Below are 20711 nucleotides of genomic sequence, written 5' to 3'. Positions count from 1 at the left end.
GCGAGGCGTTGGTGCGAGGAGCCGCCGCCATCTTGGGGCTGCTGGGACTCGCGTCGGTTGGCGACTCCCGGACGTAGGTAGTTTGTTGGGCCGGGTTCTGAGGCGTTGGTTCTCTTTACTTTTCCACTTCAGGCCACGATGCCGCAGTACCAGACCTGGGAGGAGTTCAGCCGCGCTGCCGAAAAACTTTACCTCGCTGATCCTATGAAGGTAAATCGCTGGCGGGGCCGCTGCTTTGGGCCCCAGCCCAGGATATCTTCCCGCCATCCACTCGGCCGCTGGAGCTTCCCCAGCGCTCCCAGGAGGTGCTGGGAATGAACACAAATGGACTCTGCCAAGTTAATGTTCCGCTGTCTCGTCCCCTTCGTCCCTGATCAAAGCGGCCCTGAAACGGGCAACAGCCAGGTTCATCTCAGCCCTAAACATCTCTACAGTCGATCTTCCCCCGCCCCAGTCCCTCAACTTCCCTTAAGGCTTCGGTTGTTTTATGAGTCCCTGAAGCCAGGGCTCCTCCCCCGGCAGTTTCCTGTCCTTTGTCTTGGTTCACTTTTCCTGTACCGCCTAGGCGGTAAGGGTACCTTATGTATATGAAACTGATGATGTTTTTCTACTGCCGCTCAGACAGTCTTGAAAGCATCATTCTTGATTCCAATTTGAAAGCATCTGTACCCCTTCAGAATATTGGTTCTTAGTATTTTGGGAGTCACAGGCTTTGAGAACATAAGAATAATATTAGCACCTTTCCTCAGAAAAATGTACGTATACGTAAATGTTTGCAAACAATTTTAGGGGATTCATGGACCTCTGAAATACATTCTTAGCCCCTGCAAAAATTATAATGGAGGTGGATGTCGGAAGTTAGCTCGTTATTAAAAAGCAAAGGAGTCCAAGTGATGGGAGTTTAGCATTCGCATCTTTCCTTTCGTCTCTTGAGGTTTTGCTTCTTTTATTGTCATGTCTGAAGAATTATATGAAGTATATTCGTGTTAATTAAAAGTTCTCCTTTTTAGAACTCAGCATATTGAAGGGATTTTATACTGGAAATCTCAGACCTGGTTATGTATGATGCTGCTTTTGTTTTCTGTCTGTTGTAACTCAATCATCTCTTTTGTGCTTCATTCATTCCCCACTCTCGTGTTACTGAACCCCAAGTTAAATTAGGTTCTGTGGGAGACACAAAGGTGAATGAGATACCGTTGAACCCTTAAGGAGCTGGTGTTATTGGAGGGTATTAAAGATACAGTGTATTGTGACTATATCCCTCAGAGAAGAAAGAAAATGAAAAGGGGATGGATAATCTCAGAAAACTGGGGCTCAGGAATTTTTTTTTTTTTTTTTTTCTTTTGAGACGGCATCTCGCACTGTCGCCCGGGCTGGAGTGTAATGGCTCAATCTCAGCTCACTGCAACCTCGGCTTCCTGAGTTCAAACAATTCTCCTGCCTCAGCTTCCCGAGTAGCTGGGTTTACAGGCGCCCGCCACCACACCTGGCTAATTTTTTGTATTTTTAATAGAGGCAGGGTTTCACCATGTTGGCCAGGCTGGTCTGGAACTCCTGACCTGTGATCCGCCCGCCTTGGCCTCCCAAAGTGTTGGAATTACAGGTGTGAGCCACTGTGCCCAGCCCGGGGCTCAGGATTTACTGTGTGAAACTATTGATGATCATTAAGTAATATGAATTATGTTTTAAGTTTATGCAGTGAGCTGGTGACCTGTAACTCCAATGCCACATGTTGTTTATAGTGCATATAAGTTTAAAGTGTGCATCAAGAAATGTTGATAATTATGATTAAAAATAGTATTAGACCCACAGAAAGGCCTAGGTAAGTAACAAGCTGTAAAACATTCTTAGTTCTATTTTTTTACAATAAAATGATACAATAATAAATAATGGAAATACTGTATTTTTTAAATTGAGTAATTTGTTTATAACACTGGTGACTTCTGGTTGCTTCATTTGGTTGGCCTCCCTTGTTTGCAGGATCATTTGTTTCTTCATTCAGACAATGGTACTCTGAGACCATACAGGACTTTTATCCAGAAGTACCCACAGTATAAACTAAAAATACTTGAGAAACAGTAAAGAATATGTAAATTCACATCAAGAGTGACTGTACTGTAATAATGTGATGGCAGTGGTAGAGAAAATGAAAATACTTAGAGCATCACTGTGAGCAAAGCATGTCTAGAATAGACAAGAGAGAGAATATTTCATCTCTTACCCAGTCAGAAAATTGCAGTTGGCACAGGCTGGAGTGCAGTGGCACAAATCACAGTTCACTCCAGCATTGAACTGGGCTCGAGTGATCCTCCCACCTCAGCCTCCTGAGTAGCTGAGACTACAGACATGCCACCATGCCTGCCTAATTTTTTTTTTTTTTTGAAGATGGGGGTCTTGCTTTGTTGCCCAGGTTGGTCTTAAATCCTTGCCTCAGATGATTCTCCTGCCTCAGCTTCCCAAGTACCTGGGATTACAGACGCAAGCCATGGCGCCTGGCTTGACTGATATGTTGAGAGGGGAGAGGATGAATGTAGATGAAGAGCTTAACAGTTTTTTTATTTGTTTGTTTTCCGAGATGGAGTTTTGTTCTTGTTGCCCAGGCTGGAGTGCAGTGGCACAATCTTGGCTCACTGCAACCTCCACCTCCTGGGTTCAATCGATTCTCCTGCCTCAGCCTCCCAAGTATATGGGATTACAGGCTCCTGGCACCATGCCCAGCTAATTTTTTGTATTTTTAGTAGAGACGGAGTTTCATCATGTTAGCCAGGCTGGTCTCAAACTCCTTACCACCTCAGGTGATCCACCCACCTCGACCTCCCAAAGTGCTGGGATTACAGGAGTAAGCCACCGCGCCCAGCCGACTTAACAGGTTTTTTTTTGAGTGCCTTATAGGTGACAGACATTTTACATGTTTATATGTTACAGGCATTTCATATATATTTATGTGTATTTACATATATTTATACATAATACATGAACAATTACAGCAACGCATCAAAGTACATAAATGAATGATTTTAGATATGTTAAATGATTTGCCTAGTTTCTTAAGATGAAATTTGGACCCAGATCTTTGAACCCCAAGTCCATTCTGTTTCTGCTAGGGCTAAAGAACAAATTTTGTCAGGTCTCTGGAATCTGTTTTCCAAAATTCTCTGTCTTCTCTCCCCAACACATTTAACCTGTTGATTATACCGAGTATCTTTTTACCACTCTTTCTTGCATTGCTATAATTGAAGATGGCATTACCACTGGATTATGTAATAACCTCTCTGTTGGTCTGTCAGCCTTTTTAGTTCCTTAACACTTCTGCCACAATTGTCTAAAAAACAAAAGTTGAATTCTTCATCTCCTGCTTAAAAACTGGTTATTCTTTGATAACTGGATATAGTCCCAACTCTTAGTCTGACCCATCTCCAGTCTTTCTGGCTTTGTCTCACCATTTTCATGATCTTCAGCTGTAGTCTCATGAAGCTACAGAATTCATTGTATCCTTGTTCAGAATGGTTTTTCAGCCTTCTGCCTTCTTCTATAAGGTTTAAAAAAAAAAAAAAAAAGCATTTTCAAAGCTACCTTATTTTTTAGACCTTCCTTTTTCCCAGTCTAAATTACTTGTTTTTTCTCTTTAGCATTTTATATGTATATCCTTTTATAGGGCTTAATTCATTTGTCCTTGTGTTTTGGTTATTTTTGGTAAAGAACCTTGATTTCTTTTTCTTTCTTTATGGCATCTGACGTGGTGACTCAGCACCCTCTAAATTACCAAATGGACCCCTTTATAAGTAAGTTTGGCCTTTTTTCTTTTCTTTTTTTCTCTTTTTTTTTTTTTTTTTTGAGACAGAGTTTTGCTTTTGTTGTCCAAGCTGGAGTGCAGTGGTGTGATCTTAGCTGACTGCAACCTCCACCTCCCAGGTTCAAGTGATTCTCCTGCCTCAGCCTCCCGAGTGGCTAGGATTACAGGCACCTGCCACCATGCTCAGCTAATTTTTGTATTTTTAGTAGAGAAGGGGTTTTACCATGTTGGCCAGACTGGTCTCAAACTCCTGACCTCATGAGTGAACTCTTGCCCTCTCAAAGTGCTGGGATTACAGGCGTGAGCCACTGCGCCCAGTGGCCTTTTAGCTCATTTCTCCTAAATGAAACCAGTGAGTTCCTTTAACTGAGAGTTAAAACTTCACATAGTTGTCAGGTTTAGTATATTTTTAAGTGTTTTGTTTCTAGAGAACTGACTTTTTAAAATATGTAAAACTGAACTTACTAGATCAATAAATAGAATCAGGTATTCTAAAGATAATTAACCTAGTTACTACTTTTTTTTTTTTTTTTTTTTTTGAGACGGAGTCTTTGCTCTGTCACCCAGGCTGGAGTGCAGTGGCACCATCTCGGTCTACTGCAAGCTCCGCCTCCTGGGCTCACGCCATTCTCCTGCCTCAGCCTCCCGAGTAGCTGGGACTACAGGCGCCCGCTACCACACCTGGCTGATTTTTTGTATTTTTAGTAGAGACGGGGTTTCACCATGTTAGCCAGGATGGTCTCGATCTCCTGACCTTGTGATCCGCCCGTCTCGGCCTCCCAAAGTGCTGGGATTACAGGCCTGAGCCACTGCGCCCGGCCTTTACTACTATTTATATCTGCTTAAATGCTTGATGAGTTCCCTTTCCTCCTTCACTCAGACAAATCACATATAGTGATATAACTTTTTTTTTTCAATCTCAGGAATGCAAAGACCATAATGGGGAAAGCTGTAGGTTGCAGTTCCATTAGCCCTTTTTATTTAGTTTCCATAATTGTCTTGAGGCCTCTGGTGCTAGATCGTAACCATTTTAAAATTATGTTTCTGAGGCTGGGCGCGGTGGCTTATGCCTGTAATCCCAGCACTTTGGGAGGCTGAGGCGGGCGGATCACGAGGTCAAGAGATCGAGACCATCCTGGCTAACACGGTGAAACCCCGTCTCTACTAAAAATGCAAAAAATTTGCTGGGTGTGGCGGCGGGTGCCTGTAGTCCCAGCTACTTGGGAGGCTGAGGCAGGAGAATGGCGTGAACCCGGGAGGCGGAGCTTGCAATGAGCCGAGATCGCGCCACTGCACTCCAGCCTGGGCGACTGAGCGAGACTCGTCTTAAAAAAAAAAAAAAAATTGGCCGGGCGCGGTGGCTCAAGCCTGTAATCCCAGCACTTTGGGAGGCCGAGGCGGGCGGATCACGAGGTCAGGAGATCGAGACCATCCTGGCTAACATGGTGAAACCCCGTCTCTACTAAAAATACAAAAAATCAGCCAGGTGTGGTAGCGGGCGCCTGTAGTCCCAGCTACTCGGGAGGCTGAGGCAGGAGAATGGCGTGAGCCCAGGAGGCGGAGCTTGCAGTAGGCCGAGATGGTGCCACTGCACTCCAGCCTGGGTGACAGAGCAAAGACTCCGTCTCAAAAAAAAAAAAAAAAAAAATTACGTTTTTGTTTTGGCTTGTAGATACTTAGCAGTTTTTATTTTGTTTTGTTTATTTTGAGACGGAGTCTCGCTCTGTCCCCAGGCTGGAATGGAGTCCAGTGGCACGATCTCGGCTCACTGCAAGTTCCGCCTCCCGGGTTCACGCCATTCTCCTGCCTCAGCCTCCCGATTAGTTGGGACTGCAGGCGCTCGCCACCACGCCCAGCTAATTTTTTGTATTTTTTAGTAGAGACGGGGTTTCACCGTGTTAGCCAGGATGGTCTCGACTCCTGACTTCATGATCCACCCGCCTCGGCCTCTCAAAAGTGCTGAGATTACAGCGTGAGCCACCGCGCCTGGCCGATACTTGGCAGTTTTTAAAACAGCTAGCTAAACAAGAGTTACTGATACTGGTTAGGGAAAAACTGCGATACCTGTGCTTGAATCCATCACTGAAAGAAAAAAAAATGTTCGTGGAAGTGTTCTTGAGAGATGTCTTATAGGAATATGCTAATAACTAAATGCCTTGGCAATCTGTAGAATATTGAACATAAAGTATTGTGTAACATGGCACTTCAGTATAGGAGTTATTCTGGTTTTTGGAAAAATTGTTGGTGGAGACTTCTTTTCAAGGCAGAATTCTGCTTTTATGTAATAATGCATTATGTTCTGCCTTCATGATAAAGACCTGATTTTGCTGAATATTTTAGTCTGAATCCACTTGCTAAGATCCATGGAATAATGGAAAGTGTGAATTGCACTGACCTGCAGCACTGTTTGCTAAGGAATGGATTTGGTCTTTTTAACCAGCCATTTCTGCTAAATGTTTTTCCTCCTTTTCCTGTCATTCCTCTGTGGCTAGGTGTGTTGGTGTATATTCTTATTGGCAAGAAATGCCACCTTGTAAGTCTCACAGACATTCCCTGAATGTGGATGTGTTTTGAGAATGTTCAGTACATCTCTTTTCAAACTGTCTGCAAATAAAATATCCAACCTTTTTAAAGTCTTAAATAAATAAATTGTAGCAAAGGAATGAACTAAAATAGCTGATTTTTTTTTTTAACCTCATTTCAGTTTATAGTAAAAATGCCTTTAGATGTTTGGGGGTATTTATTCTAAAAGGATCCTTTTCAGCCTACCTGAAGACTAAATTATTTATGAGAAATGTCATCTGTCTTCATTGTTTCTAAATATGTATTTTTGTTTCAGGCACGTGTGGTTCTCAAATATAGGCATTCTGATGGGAACTTGTGTGTTAAAGTAACAGATGATTTAGTTGTAAGTATACATGTTTATTTGTTACATACTTTCAGATTTGTTTGTCATTTGTTTGAAATTATTTACTTGGAGTTTATGGAGATTACCCATTAGGATGCTTATTTTGCATTTCATTCAAAAATGAAGAACCTCATTCTAGCAGCTACTTTTATAGACCCTCAGGAAATAATTTAACTTGCTTTCTTAATGCATTATGTCAAGTGTCATTTACTAAGTGCTGTCTTCAGACCTTAAGCAACAGGAATGTAGAGACCAAACTGGATGTAAGGGAGTAAAAGTTTCCTTTAAATGACAGTGTTTGAACACAAGTTACAGGCTTTATTCTTGTATTTCCTGCCCTTGATATGCTCACTCTTGTTACTTCCTCATATCCCATTCATTCCTTAACCCCCTCATATCCCATTCATTCCTTAACCCTCTGCCATCCGTTTTCTGCATATGGTATTCCACTGAAACTGCTCTTTATGAGAGCACATCAGCAGCTCCTTTATTTTCAAAGCCAGTGGTCTTATTATTCATATCTTACTTGGCCTCCTTGCTGCTTTTGATAGAGAACCCCACTCTTTCATAGAAATAATTATGTTGGCACTTGTGGCTCTGTTTTATCTTGGTCTTACTATTTATTCTGTGTTTCTATTGTTTCTTGTTTGCTTTTTTTTTTTTTTTAATGTGCATCATATATATATGTGCTTCTCTAGGATTCTGTCCTTGATTGTCTTTTCATACAGCTTCTGGAGCAGTTCATTTAGTTAAGTCTAATACTGCACCTATCTATGTCTACTTGCAAATGTGTGTTTAGCTCATATTCTTCTGACTAGCATCTGTACCTCACATACCCTCAAAATTCATTTGTCTACACTGGAGTTTATCATCTGTTCTTAAACTAGCTCCTCATGCCTGTAATCCCAGCACTTTGGAAGGCCAAGGCGGGTGGATCACAAAGTCAGGAGATCAAGACCATCCTGGCTAACACGGTGAAACCCCATCTCTACTAAAAATACAAAAAAATTAGCCGGGCATGGTAGCAGGTGCCTGTAGTCCCAGCTACTCGGGAGGCTGAGGCAGGAGAATGGCGTGAACCTGGGAGGCGGAGCTTGCAGTGAGCAGAAGTGGTGCCATTGCACTCCAGCCTGGGTGACAAAGCGAGACTCCGTCTCAAAAAAGCAAACAAACAAAAAAAACTACCTCCTTCTTCTGTTCCTACCTTCCTACTTTTAGTTGCATTATTTTCCACCTGGTCAGAAATCTGGGGATTTTTTTAATTTAAAAAGTTTTTAGAGACAGGATATCACTATGTTGCCCAGGCTGGTCTTGAACTTGTGGCTTCAAGCAGTCCTCCCCCTCAGCCTCCCAAGTTGCTGGGATTACACACATGGGCCACAGTGCCCAGCCCAGAGTGATTTCTATTTTTCTTTTTCTTTGAGATGGAGTCTCGCTCTGTTGCCAGGCTGGAGTGCGGTGGCTCGATCTCTGCTCACTGCAGCCGCCGCCTCCCAGGTTCGAGTGATTCTCCTGCCTCAGCCTCCCAAGTAGCTGAAACTACAGCTGTGCACCACCACGCCCAACTAATTTTTTTTATTTTTTATTTTTAGTAGAGACAGGGTTTCACCATGTTGACCAGGATGGTCTCCATCTCTTGACCTCGTGATCCACCCATCTTGGCCTCCCAAAGTGCTGGGATTACAGGCGTGAGCCACCGCACCTGGCCTTTTCTTTTAATTTGTTTGTTTGTTTGACGGAGTCTCACTCTGTTGCCCAGGCTGGAGTGTAGTGGCATAGTCTTAGCTCACTGCAAGCTCTGCCTCCTGGGTTCACGCCATTCTCCTGCCTCAGCCTCCTGAGTAGCTGGGACTACAGGCGCCCACCACCATGCCCGGCTAATTTTTTGTATTTTTAGTAGAGACGAGGTTTCACTGTGTTAGCCAGGATGGTCTTGGTCTCCTGACCTCATGATCCACCCACCTCAGCCTCCCAAAGTGTTGGGATTACAGGCGTGAGCCACTGCGCCCAGCCTTTTTTTTTTTTTTTTTTTTTTAATAAAGAGGGAGTCTGGCTCTATTACCCAGGCTGGAGTGCAATGGTTCATTCTTGGCTCACTGCAACCTCTGCCTTCCGGGTTCAAGCGATTCTCCTGCCTCAGCCTCCCAAGTAGGTAGGATTACAGGTGGGCACCACCACACCCGGCTAATTTTTGTATTTTTAGTAGAGATGAGATTTCACCATGTTGCCCAGGCTGATGTTGAACTCCTGACCTCAAGCAATCCACCTACCTCGGCCTCCCAAAGTGCTGGGATTACAGATGTGGTCCACCATGCCCAGCCCCAAAGTGATTTCTAAAAGGCAAATTTGATTGTTCTCCCTTGCTTAGAAGCCTTTAAACTCCACCCTTGCATCCCCTCTAATCTCTGTAATTTCTGTATTACATAAGAACTCCTTTAATGTGCTGTGATGTGTTAGGCCTCAGTGCTTTTGAACATTCTGTTTCCTCCTTTGCAATATTGAATCCCACCTCTGCCCCTAATGTGGCCAGACTGCTGCTTATCTTTCAAAACCCAACTCGAGGATTGCTTCATCTCTTGCTTTTCATTTTGGCTTTTTGTGCTGTATCACGATTCTTTTATCACATTTGTCTTTTTAATAGACTGCGCTTCAAGACAATAGAGATAGATTAGTAATATTCTTACGTGTTTTATTTCCATTGCCTACTACGATATCTTGACCCAGAGAGCACTCAGTAAACATTTTTAAAATACATTAGTTCTTTTAAAAATTGTATACAGTGATTTTTAAAATCACTTTTGTCTTTGGTCATATATTGTATTTGTGTTCAGGGTTCCATTATGAAATTGCATGAAGTTAGACCTTTTAGTGATTACCGTGTCTTCTAAGAGCCAGTTGAATTTAGTGAGTAGCTGAACATGTGAAAAAGGAAGAGTGAATTGAGATGTAATATGCTAGACATAGATTTAAGAGATGTGAATCCTAGCTTAGTCATTTACTAGCATTTTGGCCATGGAAAAGTTTAAGCCAAAAGTTTAGCCTTCTGGTCTCAATTTCCTCATCTGTAAAGTATCATAGTGATAGTAAAAAAATATATGAAAGTATCTAACATTAGTGGTTACCCTTGGTAGACTGAGTAAATGTTTTCTTTTGTTTGTTGGTTGTTTTGTTGATTGCTTTTTTTTTTTTTTTTTTTTTTTTTTTTTTTTAGAGACAGTGTCTTGCTCTGTTGCTCAGGCTGGAGTGCAGTGGCTCACTGCATCCTCAACCTCCTGGGCTCAAGCGGTCCTCTCGCTTCAGCCTCCCGAATAGCAGGGACTACAGGTGTGCACCACCACACTCAGCTAATTTTTAAATTTTTTTGTCTAGACAGGGTCTCATTATATTTTGCCCAGGCTGATCTGGAACTCCTGGACTCAAGCCATCTTTCTGCCTTAGCCTCCCAAACCACTGGGATTATGGGCGTGAACCACTAAGTACTTCTTAAATCTTGACATTCCACACTGAGAAAAATTTTAATTGTGATTGTCACAGAGTGGTTAGGTATACCTGCTGAAGAAAAACCCCTATGTCCTGTCTTAAAAATAGGGGAATAGGCCGGGAGCAGTGGCTCACGCTTGTAATCCCAGCACTTTGGGAGGTGGGTGGATCATGAGGTCAGGTGTTCAAGATCAAGCCTGGCCAAGACAGTGAAACCCCGTCTCTACTGAAAATACAAAAATTAGCTGGGCGTGGTGGTGGGCGCCTGTAATCTCAGCTACTCGGGAGGCTGAGGCAGGAGAATCGCTTGAACCTGGGCAGCAGAGGTTGCAGTGAGCCAAAGTTGTGCCACTGCACTCCAGCCTGGGCAACAGAGCTAGATTCCATCTCAAAAAAAAAAAAAAAATAGGGGAATAACTGCAGAACAAATTTTAATACAAAAGGCCTTATCTTCAATTGATGGCTCTTTTTGCCTTGTTAATAATTAAATATAATTAAGGATCCATGTTAACTTTGACTTTTTTATAATCCCATGTATGCATAATTTTTCTAATCCCATAATTGATTTATAATACTGTCTTCTACGGACCTAAAATCTTTTTCTGTCAGAAACTTCAGTGAGAAGGTATGTATATTCTCTTGTAGCACATATACTGAAAATTTAATGATGAAGTTAATACGGCCTTTTCACAAGATTGCTGCACAAATTTGTACAATGCATGGATAAAATTTTTTTTTAAGTGAGTTGTTTAAAAGGCTGGATGAATTCAGATCAGTTGGGCATGATGAGGTTGAACTTCAAGTTAATGATTGACTTTTATTACAGGATCATTAGTTCCTGTTGTTTAAAACTCATGTGAACCTTTAAGATGGGCTGAAGAAAAGTGGACCTATATTACAAAATGAGGGAAGGGCTACCAGCTTAAAATTGCTATTTCTGAAGATTCTACAACAGATGGCTTTATGACCAACCATAAGCAGATCTTAAGTATCTAGTGAAGAATTTAACGCTAACAAGGAAGAATTTGGTTTGCTTTAAAAGTAGTATCTTCAAGCCTGGGCAACATGGAGAAACCCCATCTCTACTAAAATAGAAAAATTAGCTGGGTATGGTTGTGTGTGCCTGTAGTCCCAGCTACTCAGGAAGCTGAGGATCACTTGAGCCCAGGACACAGGTTGCAGTGAGCTGAGATTGTGCCACTATACCCCCAGCCTGGGTCACGGAGTGAGACACTGTCTCAAAAATACATATCTTCAGAAAATCAAGATTTTTTTTTTTTTTTTGAGACAGAGTCTCACCCGGTCGCCCAGGCCGGAGTGCAGTGGCATGATCTCAGCTCACTGCAGCCCCGACTCCTGGGTTCAAGCAATTCTTCTGCCTCAGCCTCCCCAGTAGCTGGGAGTACAAGTGTACGCCACCACGCCCAGCTAATTTTTGTATTTTTAGTAGAGACGAGGTTTCACCATATTGGCCAGGCTGGTCTTGAAGTCCTGACCTGGTGATCAGCCCGCCTCGGCCTCCCAAAGTGCTGGGATTACAGGTGTAAACTACCACTCCTGGCCAAGAAAATCAAGATTTATCTGGTTTATGTGTTGACCAGCTATACAGAGAATTCTAGATTTTTTTCTAAAAATTATCAAACCCCCAATTTCACCAGTAGAAAAAGGTATCTTAAGATTTCTGGGTTTTTTTCCAGCATAACTCAGTTACTTATGGCTGGGAGAAAATACCTAGGGAGATAATCTAATACCTAATTCTAAGCCTTGAGTTCTTCTCATCAGACTATAGTAGGATTTAACATTTAACATTTTTCAGAAGCTTCTAATAGACTTCATTTAGTTTTTTGTCCACAGCAGTGGCATTTAAATTACTATACTTTAAGACATGGAATTGCTGGAGGCTTGGAAACTTGAGTGCAATTTTCCTAGTACGACCCTCCAAGGAGAATAGAGCAAAACAGTGGTAGGAAAAACTCAAAATTTTATCCAATTGTATGTTTTCTACATTGTCAATATCTAGTTTTATATAGTTAATGTGTACTTCTAAAATTTCTGACAGTGTTTGGTGTATAAAACAGAGCAAGCTCAAGATGTAAAGAAGATTGAGAAATTCCACAGTCAACTAATGCGACTTATGGTAGCCAAGGAATCCCGCAATGTTACCATGGAAACTGAGTGACTGGTTTGAAATGAAGACTTTGTCATGTACTTAGGAAGTAAATATCTTGAAATAGAGAAAGTGTTGGGACAGAAAGTACTTTATGTAACTAAGTGGACTATTCAGAAGCTTAGAGGTCATTTTTTGTAATTTTCTTTTTAATGTTTACATTAGAGAGCTAGGGATGCAAATGTTTTCAGTTAGAAAGCCTTTATTTACTTTTGGAAATTGAACAAGAAATGCATCTGTCTTGGAAACTTTGCAGATTATTTGATGTTAGATAAAACATGTAATTGTTTCTCTGGCAAATTTATATCAGTAATTTGAAAATGAGATATTAGAAAAAAACAATTCTTAAATTTAGTTCATCTTTAAAAGAACATTAAATATAACCATTTTGTTGGATCGATGTGTTTCTTTTGGAGCATAAAATGTATGCTGTTGTGACCAATAAATATAAAATATGGAAATTGGAATTAACTCCACACCATAGTATGCATTGTTATGCATACGGTGCACCTAATTATGTATACCAGTGTAGTCTCAATTATATCTAAAAGTAGTTGTGACTAACAAGTATGCTTTGCCTTATTTCCACATTTAAACTACCTTTTAACGTAAGGGATTTTTAGTATCAGCTTGTTGAGCAATGACTTTGAATCGAGTTTTCAGTGATCAGAAGCAGCAGTTACTTGAGTGCATGAATGGAATGATAACTATAATGTAGTGAAACCACCATATTACAGAAATATTTACTACATATTTTCCATCTGTAGTTTCTCAGAAAGGCTATGGATTAGTTGAACTGTCAAATCTTGCATACTTCTGTAACACCCTTGCCCGTTTTCTCTAACCAAGGTGTTAGGTGTGACTGTCACAACTGTTAATGTTTTCCGGTAAACTAGAAGTATAATATTATTTGGTAATTATATTTGTACCCTAATTTTCACCACCTAAATGTAATGTTGATTCCCAAGAATGAAATGAAGGCACTACATTGAAATATGTTTTGTATAAATTTGTCATGTTGAACAACATTTTAGCATGGTAAGTTCCCTTAGCTATATGAATTTTGGCATGTTTCAGAGAGATCAGTAAATAAAATATTACATAAAATACATTGTTTGTGTTGAAGTTTTTAACTTTTCAGAAATTGTTGATTTCTGAGCTGGGATATACTATATTCATTTAGTCCAAAATGAGCCTAGTAATGCTGAAAGCAAATTTTTTGTTTCTCAGTACTTTATATTACATGACTTTCTCTGCACTATATGTTAATGGCAAGTTTGTTTTCTTGAATTAGAAAAGTAACATCAAATAGTATAGGATTATTTTGGCTTTTTGTTTTTTTCCCCCAGAATTAATAGGATCACCGTCAGGGAAGGGGAGAGGTTTGACCTTTTTCCCTACAGAGATGACCTGAAAAGGAGAGACCGGCATTTGGGTTATTTGAGTCCTGGTAGCTTGTAACAGAATGGTTAAGAACAGACATTCCAAGTCAAGACTGCCTGGCTTTCAATCCTGGTTCCACTATTTCCTAACTCTGTGGTCTTAGACTAGATACTTTTCTAAGCCTTCATTTTCATCTCTGGAAATGGGGCCAACGATAGTACTTCCCTTGTAAGACTGTTAAGATTAAACATCATGATCCAAGGCTGGGCACAGTGGCTCACGCCTGTAATCCCAGCACTTTGGAAGGCAGAGGTGGGCGGATCATTTGAGGCCAGGAGTTTGAAACCAGCCTGGCCAACAAGGTGAAACCCCATCTCTACTACAAATACAAAAATGAGCTGGACACAGTGGCGCACTGTTGGGGTGATCAGGCCTGACACCAGGCCATGGGCGCTACAAAGTCCAGTAGGGTCAAAGAAACAAGAAAAGACAAGAGTACATAAAGTGAGCCAGGGCATGGTGGCTCACTCACTCCTGTAATTCCAGCACTTTGGGAGGCCAAGGCAGGCAGATAATGAGGTCAGGAGATCGAGACCATCCTGGCTAAGATGGTGAAACCCCATCTCTACTAAAAATACAAAAAAAATTAGCCAGGCGTGGTGGCAAGCACCTGTAGCCCCAGCTACTCGGGAGGCTGAGGCAGGAAAATGGCGTGAACCTGGGAGGTAGAGCTTACAGTGAGCGGAGATCGCACCACTGCACTCTAGCCTGGGTGACAGACTGAGACTTGGTCTCAAAAACAAAAAAAGTGCATAAAGTGGATCGAGGGATCCAGTGCTAGATTGGAGGCTGTGAAGACCCCAAGCTCTGGGAGCCCACACTATTTATTGGTGATCAAACAAAGAAGCAGGTGGTGGGGACGTAAGGGTAAACAGGTGAGGGCGTGAGGATGTGGGGGTAGAAAGGTAGTGGTGCATTAAGCATAGCTGTGACTGTTTAGCATTTCCTTTGATGCATACAGAATATGCTCTGCTGCTTGAGATAATGGAGGACATGTTTACAAGTAAGACGCAAGGAACCAACAAGTCTGTGCACATTCCAGAGGCTACAAGGGGTTTTATGCCCTGTGCCCTGGGTTCCGTCCAAGCCACGAGGGGTTTTATTCCCTGGGCTGAGGTTGTGGTGTGGCAGGGCAGCCTTCCACCCTTTGGCACAGAGCTTGGTGTTAAAGGCCACGAGGGGTTTTAGACCCTGGACATCTTTCAAGACTCTTACATCATGACAGACAAGCCAGTCCTGCCTCAGCTCTTCTACCAACATGTTTCCCTTTTTTGCAAAACCACCACAGCTATCATTGCTTGTTCTCAGTGGGGGCTTTCTCTCCAGATGTGGCTTCCACGTCTGCAGACTATATAAAGACAACACAGATTAAAAGCACAATCATTATTGAAATCACAGAGCCTCCAAGTGTCTTGATCCATTTTAGCAGGTTAATAGCTGCTAATCCATCTGCAGCTCCTTCAAGCACTTCAGTTCCTAGCATTAGTGTCAGATGTGCCTGAGAGGCTTGAAGTACTTGTTCCTTCAGTTTTGCAATATCCAAAGATAAATTTCCAGTATGACCTTTTAAATGTCTCTTAACTATTTCCCACTCATGCTCTGTTTCATTATACAGATGAGGAGTAATGTAAAAATCAGAGGTATTTCAATCACATTGCATTTGAATTTTACTTTTTTTTTTTTTTTTTTGAGATAGAGTCTCGCTCTGTCACCCAGGCTGGAGTGCAGTGGCTGGATCTCAGCTCACTGCAAGCTCCTCCTCCCGGGTTTACGCCATTCTCCTGCCTCAGCCTCCCGAGTAGCTGGGACTACAGGCGCCTACCACCTCGCCTGGCTAGTTTTTTTTTTTTTTTTTTTTTTTGAGACGGAGTCTCGCTCTGTCACCCAGGCTGGAGTGCAGTGGCCGGATCTCAGCTCACTGCAAGCTCCACCTCCCGGGTTCACGCTATTCTCCTGCCTCAGCCTCCCGAGTAGCTGGGACTACAGGCGCCCGCCACCTCGCCCGGCTAGTTTTTTGTATTTTTTAGTAGAGACGGGGTTTCACCGTGTTAACCAGGATGGTCTCGATCTCCCGACCTCGTGATCCGCCCGTCTCGGCCTCCCAAAGTGCTGGGATTACAGGCTTGAGCCACCGCGCCCGGCCTTTTTTTTGTATTTTTTAGTAGAGACGGGGTTTCACCTTGTTAGCCAGGATGGTCTCGATCTCCTGACCTCGTGATCCGCCTGTCTTGGCCTCCCAAAGTGCTGGGATTACAGGCTTGAGCCACCGCACCCGGCTGAATTTTACTTTTTAAACTTACAATACGATCTCCCATTCAAATCACTGTCTGAAGGAGATCATTAATTTGGTTAACTATTTATTTATTTGAGTTTGAGAGTTCCATAATTTTGTGGAATTATTTTGCCACTTATTGACAAATTTAACAGTTTGTACAGATGAATGTAGAGCCACACCAGCTATTGCAGTAGTAGTAGTAATAGTGATGAGGCAAATTATAGCAACTATGAGAGTAACTGTAAATCTTTTTGAATGGGATAAAAGTTTTTTAAGGATTTCAGTTACTATATGAATGGATGGAGATGCCTCCCACAGTCTATTTAAAGACATAGGCATCCAGACTCCTTCCCTGGCTTTAATTATTAGGATAGTCTGATTTTTATTAAAAGTTGAACTAATACGGGTAGACAAATGACATTTGGGGCATGAAATAAAGTGTGTAATTATATTAAGAGTAACACTTCCTATTGCTAGCACAAAAGGTGGCCGGACACAACTTTGAATCCAAAAAGTCCTGTTGGAAAGAAAAGAAAGCATATTTAGTTTTACCTCCCTCCCCTTTATACTTGTTATATTTACCCTCCCAAATTTTGATTGGACATTGAGCCATAGCTAATTTCCATAATTCAGAATGTTCCTGTCCTATGGCAGGAGATACCATTTTTGGATTAGGGGCAACAATGCCAGTAGCCACGCAACCAGATAATTCTGTTGAACAATAACTCCTGTAGGTGAATGTTTAGTAGGAAAAACAAAAAACTGTAATGGCTGCATAGGGTCAATTCAAGTCACTTGTGGCTGTTGAATTTTTTCTCCAATTAATTGAAGTTCCTCTAGCTGAAGACCTCAGCTTTTGTCTGAATATATTGTGTATGATTTAATTGCCAGTGGTTCCATTGGTTTATTACATTTGTTTTACAAGAAGGCCTGGTGCAATTTTCTTTAAAGATCCCCTTAGGGGACTAATTAATGACAATTCTGCAGGAATTATTTTTTAGCACCTCAGCCTTACTTGCTATACAATTTTCCCAAGTTCAAGCATCCACACCTTTAAACAAAACTCTATTTTGTTTATATTTGAACTTATTCAGATGGAACTGCAGGGTTTTAGGATGGGAATGATTATATTTTAAACCATGCCCCAAAATCATATGCAAAGCAGCCCATGATTTATTTTTTCGGGGAATACTGCCAACCAGGCCTGTGTGTCAATCTGTAAACCTCCAACAGCAGGTCCCAGGCATATTGGGGGCTATTTATATTCTATGGATATATTTATTTTTACCCCTTCCTTATTAGGATGCATTGGCCCTCAGTTATCTATGGGCTCAAGCATCCAGGTACTGTCATTGGTGCACACCTCAATAACAGGGTCCGTCCAACTCACAGACCTAATTAAAGGAGGAAATGGGACATATGCCCAATAAGTGAAATTCTGAGTTGCTCCTGTAGTAGGGAGGCTTACCGCTATGGTGAGTACCACCAGCATGGCCACCATCAGGTTACTAGTTGTTTTTAGTTTGTTCTGTGTTTTCAAGTTGTCCTTTGCCATCTGTGCCAACTTCTTGGTTTGTCCCTATGTTGAAGAATTTGCCTGATGACTATTCTCAGTTTTCTCCTTCATCTCTGAGATATTTATTTGTGCCATCACTCGTATCAGGAGTTTTGGCTCTCCCCAGAGCCCTGTCTTCCTGCCGTAGCTCATGATAGATCTTCAGATGTTTGGTGGGCACCCATACAGGCACCCGATTGTCACCTGGAGAGACACAGCAAATCCTCTTCCCCATATAATTATCCGCCTTTTGATTAAGTTTAGTTAAAGGGCCAGGGAGGTTAGTATGTGCTTTTACATGAGTAATATAAAAAGGGGAATGCCTTCGTTGTACTACTTGCCGTAAAGAATGAAATAAAGATTAAGTTGGTCATTAGTCACATTTTGAATTAAGGCACATTCAATATTTTATGTGGCTTGCACTACATAGGCTGAATCAGAAACAATATTTGCTGGCTGTTTAAAAGTTTTTAGTACTATAATTACAGCCATAAGTTCAGCCCTTTGAGCAGAAGCAAAGTCAGTTTGAAAAACTTGCTGTTGAGGTCCTGCAAATGAGATTTTTCCATTATTAGATCCATCAGTGAAAACAGTGATGGCCCCTTCAATAGGAGCTTTTTGAGTATTGGAAGGCAATATCCTTGATGTTAATTTAAGAAGTTGGAATATTTTGGATTTAGGATAATGATAATCAAGAATGCCAATAAAACCTGCCAAATTAACTTGCCATTCCTGGGAATTAATATAAGCTTGTTGAATGTGTTGTTTGTTTAATGGAACTATAATTTAATTTGGATCATATCCCATTAACTTCATTGTGCCATTGTGCACAGCCTTGCTTGTCCTACTAGTATAGCAATTTGATCTAAGTATAGAGTGAGCGTTTAGTTGTATTGTGAGGTAGAAAAAGCCACACAACCAGATAATTCTGTTGAACAATAACTCCTGTAGGTGAATGTTTAGTAGGAAAAACAAAAAACTGTAATGGCTGCATAGGGTCAATTCAAGTCACTTGTGGCTGTTGAATTTTTTCTCCAATTAATTGAAGTTCCTCTAATGCCTCTTAGGAGGGGAAACATTTACTATTTAAGTTAGAATTACCTCGTAAGGTAGAAAAGAGGTGAGACATAGCATAAGTAGGAACGCCTAAAGTGGGATGAATCCAATTAATGTCTCCTAACAATTTTCGAAAATCATTTAGAGTTTTTAAATCATCTCTTCTAATTTGAACCTTTTGAGGCTTAATAGTACTTCATTCTACTTTCATTCCTAAATACTGAAAGTTCATTCCTAACTACTGAAAGTTCATTCCTAAATACTGAAAGGGAGTAGAAGTTTGGATTTTGTCAGGGGCTATGATTAATCCTGCTGCAGTCACAGCCTTTTCCATTTGTTTGTAGCATAGCATTAATTCCTCTCTAGTTTCAGCTGCACATAAAATATTATCCATATAATGGATAATATTTTTTAAATTGTTCTTTAACTGGCTTAACTTTTCTGACATAAGTTTGACAAATAGTCGGCTATTTAACATGCCTTGTGGCAGTACTTTCCAATGGTATCTGTCTGCTGGTTCTTTGTTATTTATAGCAGGAACAGCAAAAGGAAATTTTTCATAATCTTGGGTAGATAAAGGAATAGTAAAGAAGCAATCTTTTAAATCTATCACTATGAGAGGCCAGTACTTTGAGATCATTGTTGGAGAAGGCAGCCCTAGTTACAGTGCACCAATGGGTTAAATTACAGCATTAACAGCCCTCAAATCTGTTAATATTCTCCATTTCCTTGATTTTTTCTTAATAACAAACACAGGAGAATTCCAAGGAGAGAAAGTAGGCTCTATGTGTCCCTTTTGCAATTCTTTCTGTACCAATTCTTTTAAAGCCTCCAGTTTTCCTTTTTCAGCGGCCATTGCTCCACCCAAACCAATTTGGCAGTTAACCAAACAAGAGGAATGGGAGCCACAGGCTCAGCAATGGCTGCTCCTAAAAATGATATCCTAATCCAGTTCGATCTGTTTGTCCTTTTAGTTCTAAAGGTTCTGGTTGGCCATTTTCATTTTTTCCCAGTCCCTTCCCCAAGAGATATCTCATTTTTCTCATCATTTGTTTACTGTTATCACTATACTGACCCATAGGAATAGATATTTCAGCACCCCATTGTTGTAATAAGTCTCTACCCCATAGATTGACAGGAATAGGTATAATAATAGGTTGAGTTGTCCCTTCTTGGCCATCCGGCCCTTGGCCTGGCAAAATTAAGGAACTTGAAAAGCTTCTGAGGCAGCTCCTACTCCAATAATACCAATGGATGCCTTTTGTTTTGACCAATGCTGGGGCTATTGATTTAAACCAATAATAGAAACATCAGCTCCAGTATCTACTAACCCTTCAAAGTCCTTTTCTTGAATACTTACTGTACAAATAGGTCTTTTGTCAGACACTTGATTAACCCAATATACAGCTTTTCCTGCTGGATTCATACTACCAAAGCCTCTTATTCTTTTTACTATACTGCTTCCCAGGTTTGCATAAGGTAACAGTAACAACTGAGCAATTCTTTCTCCTGGGGAAGCAGACCATGGAATTGAGGAACTAATAACTTATTGAATCTCTCCGGTATAATCAGCATCAATTATTCCTGTATGTACAGTGACACCTCTTAAATTTAAGCTAGACCTTCCAAGCAATAGACCAACTCTTCCTGCGGTTAAAGGGCCCCTAACTCCTGTGGGGATCTTCTTTGGTGGCTCCCCAGGAGGGAAGGAAACAGGAACTGTGCTGCAAAGATCTACTGCAGCACTGCCTGCTGTGGCGGGGGACAATTGTACGTTTGTAAGGGTGCTGACTGTGCCAGATATGCCTCGGTTTGTTGAGGGGCCCGAGGCAGGCCCCTCTTTCCGTTTCCCCAAAGAGGTTGCCCATCTTTGCTAAATTTAGAATGATACTGATTTGCCCAGTGATTGCCTTTCTTACACTGGGGGCATACACTGGGACTTTTCTGTTCATTGATGGTAATAGTTTTTACCTTTTGATTTCCATTTCTACATTCCTTTTTTGTGTGTCCAAATTGCCTACAATTAAAACAAGA

The 20711-nt window shown here is 41.3% G+C and overlaps 2 protein-coding genes across 2 annotated transcripts in view; both read left to right on the top strand.

The window, feature by feature from the left end:
• The window catches only part of SRP9 (signal recognition particle 9), a 38472-nt gene extending 25015 nt beyond the window's left edge, over window positions 1-13457 (top strand). The window contains exons 2-4 of the mRNA XM_050760630.1: window positions 24-210; window positions 6633-6701; window positions 12241-13457. Coding sequence (XP_050616587.1) covers window positions 139-210; window positions 6633-6701; window positions 12241-12360 — 261 coding nt within the window. The 5' untranslated portion in view covers window positions 24-138 and the 3' untranslated portion in view covers window positions 12361-13457. The remainder of the gene's footprint in view (window positions 1-23; window positions 211-6632; window positions 6702-12240) is intronic.
• Window positions 1-20711, top strand: part of LOC126937204 (histone H3.3A) — a 403313-nt gene that overhangs the window by 113542 nt on the left and 269060 nt on the right. The gene's annotated exons all lie outside the window — the stretch shown is intronic.

This window comes from Macaca thibetana, chromosome 1 (genome assembly GCF_024542745.1).
Source record: "Macaca thibetana thibetana isolate TM-01 chromosome 1, ASM2454274v1, whole genome shotgun sequence".
NCBI lineage: Eukaryota > Metazoa > Chordata > Mammalia > Primates > Cercopithecidae > Macaca > Macaca thibetana.
This window is presented reverse-complemented; position numbering and strand designations above follow the sequence as displayed.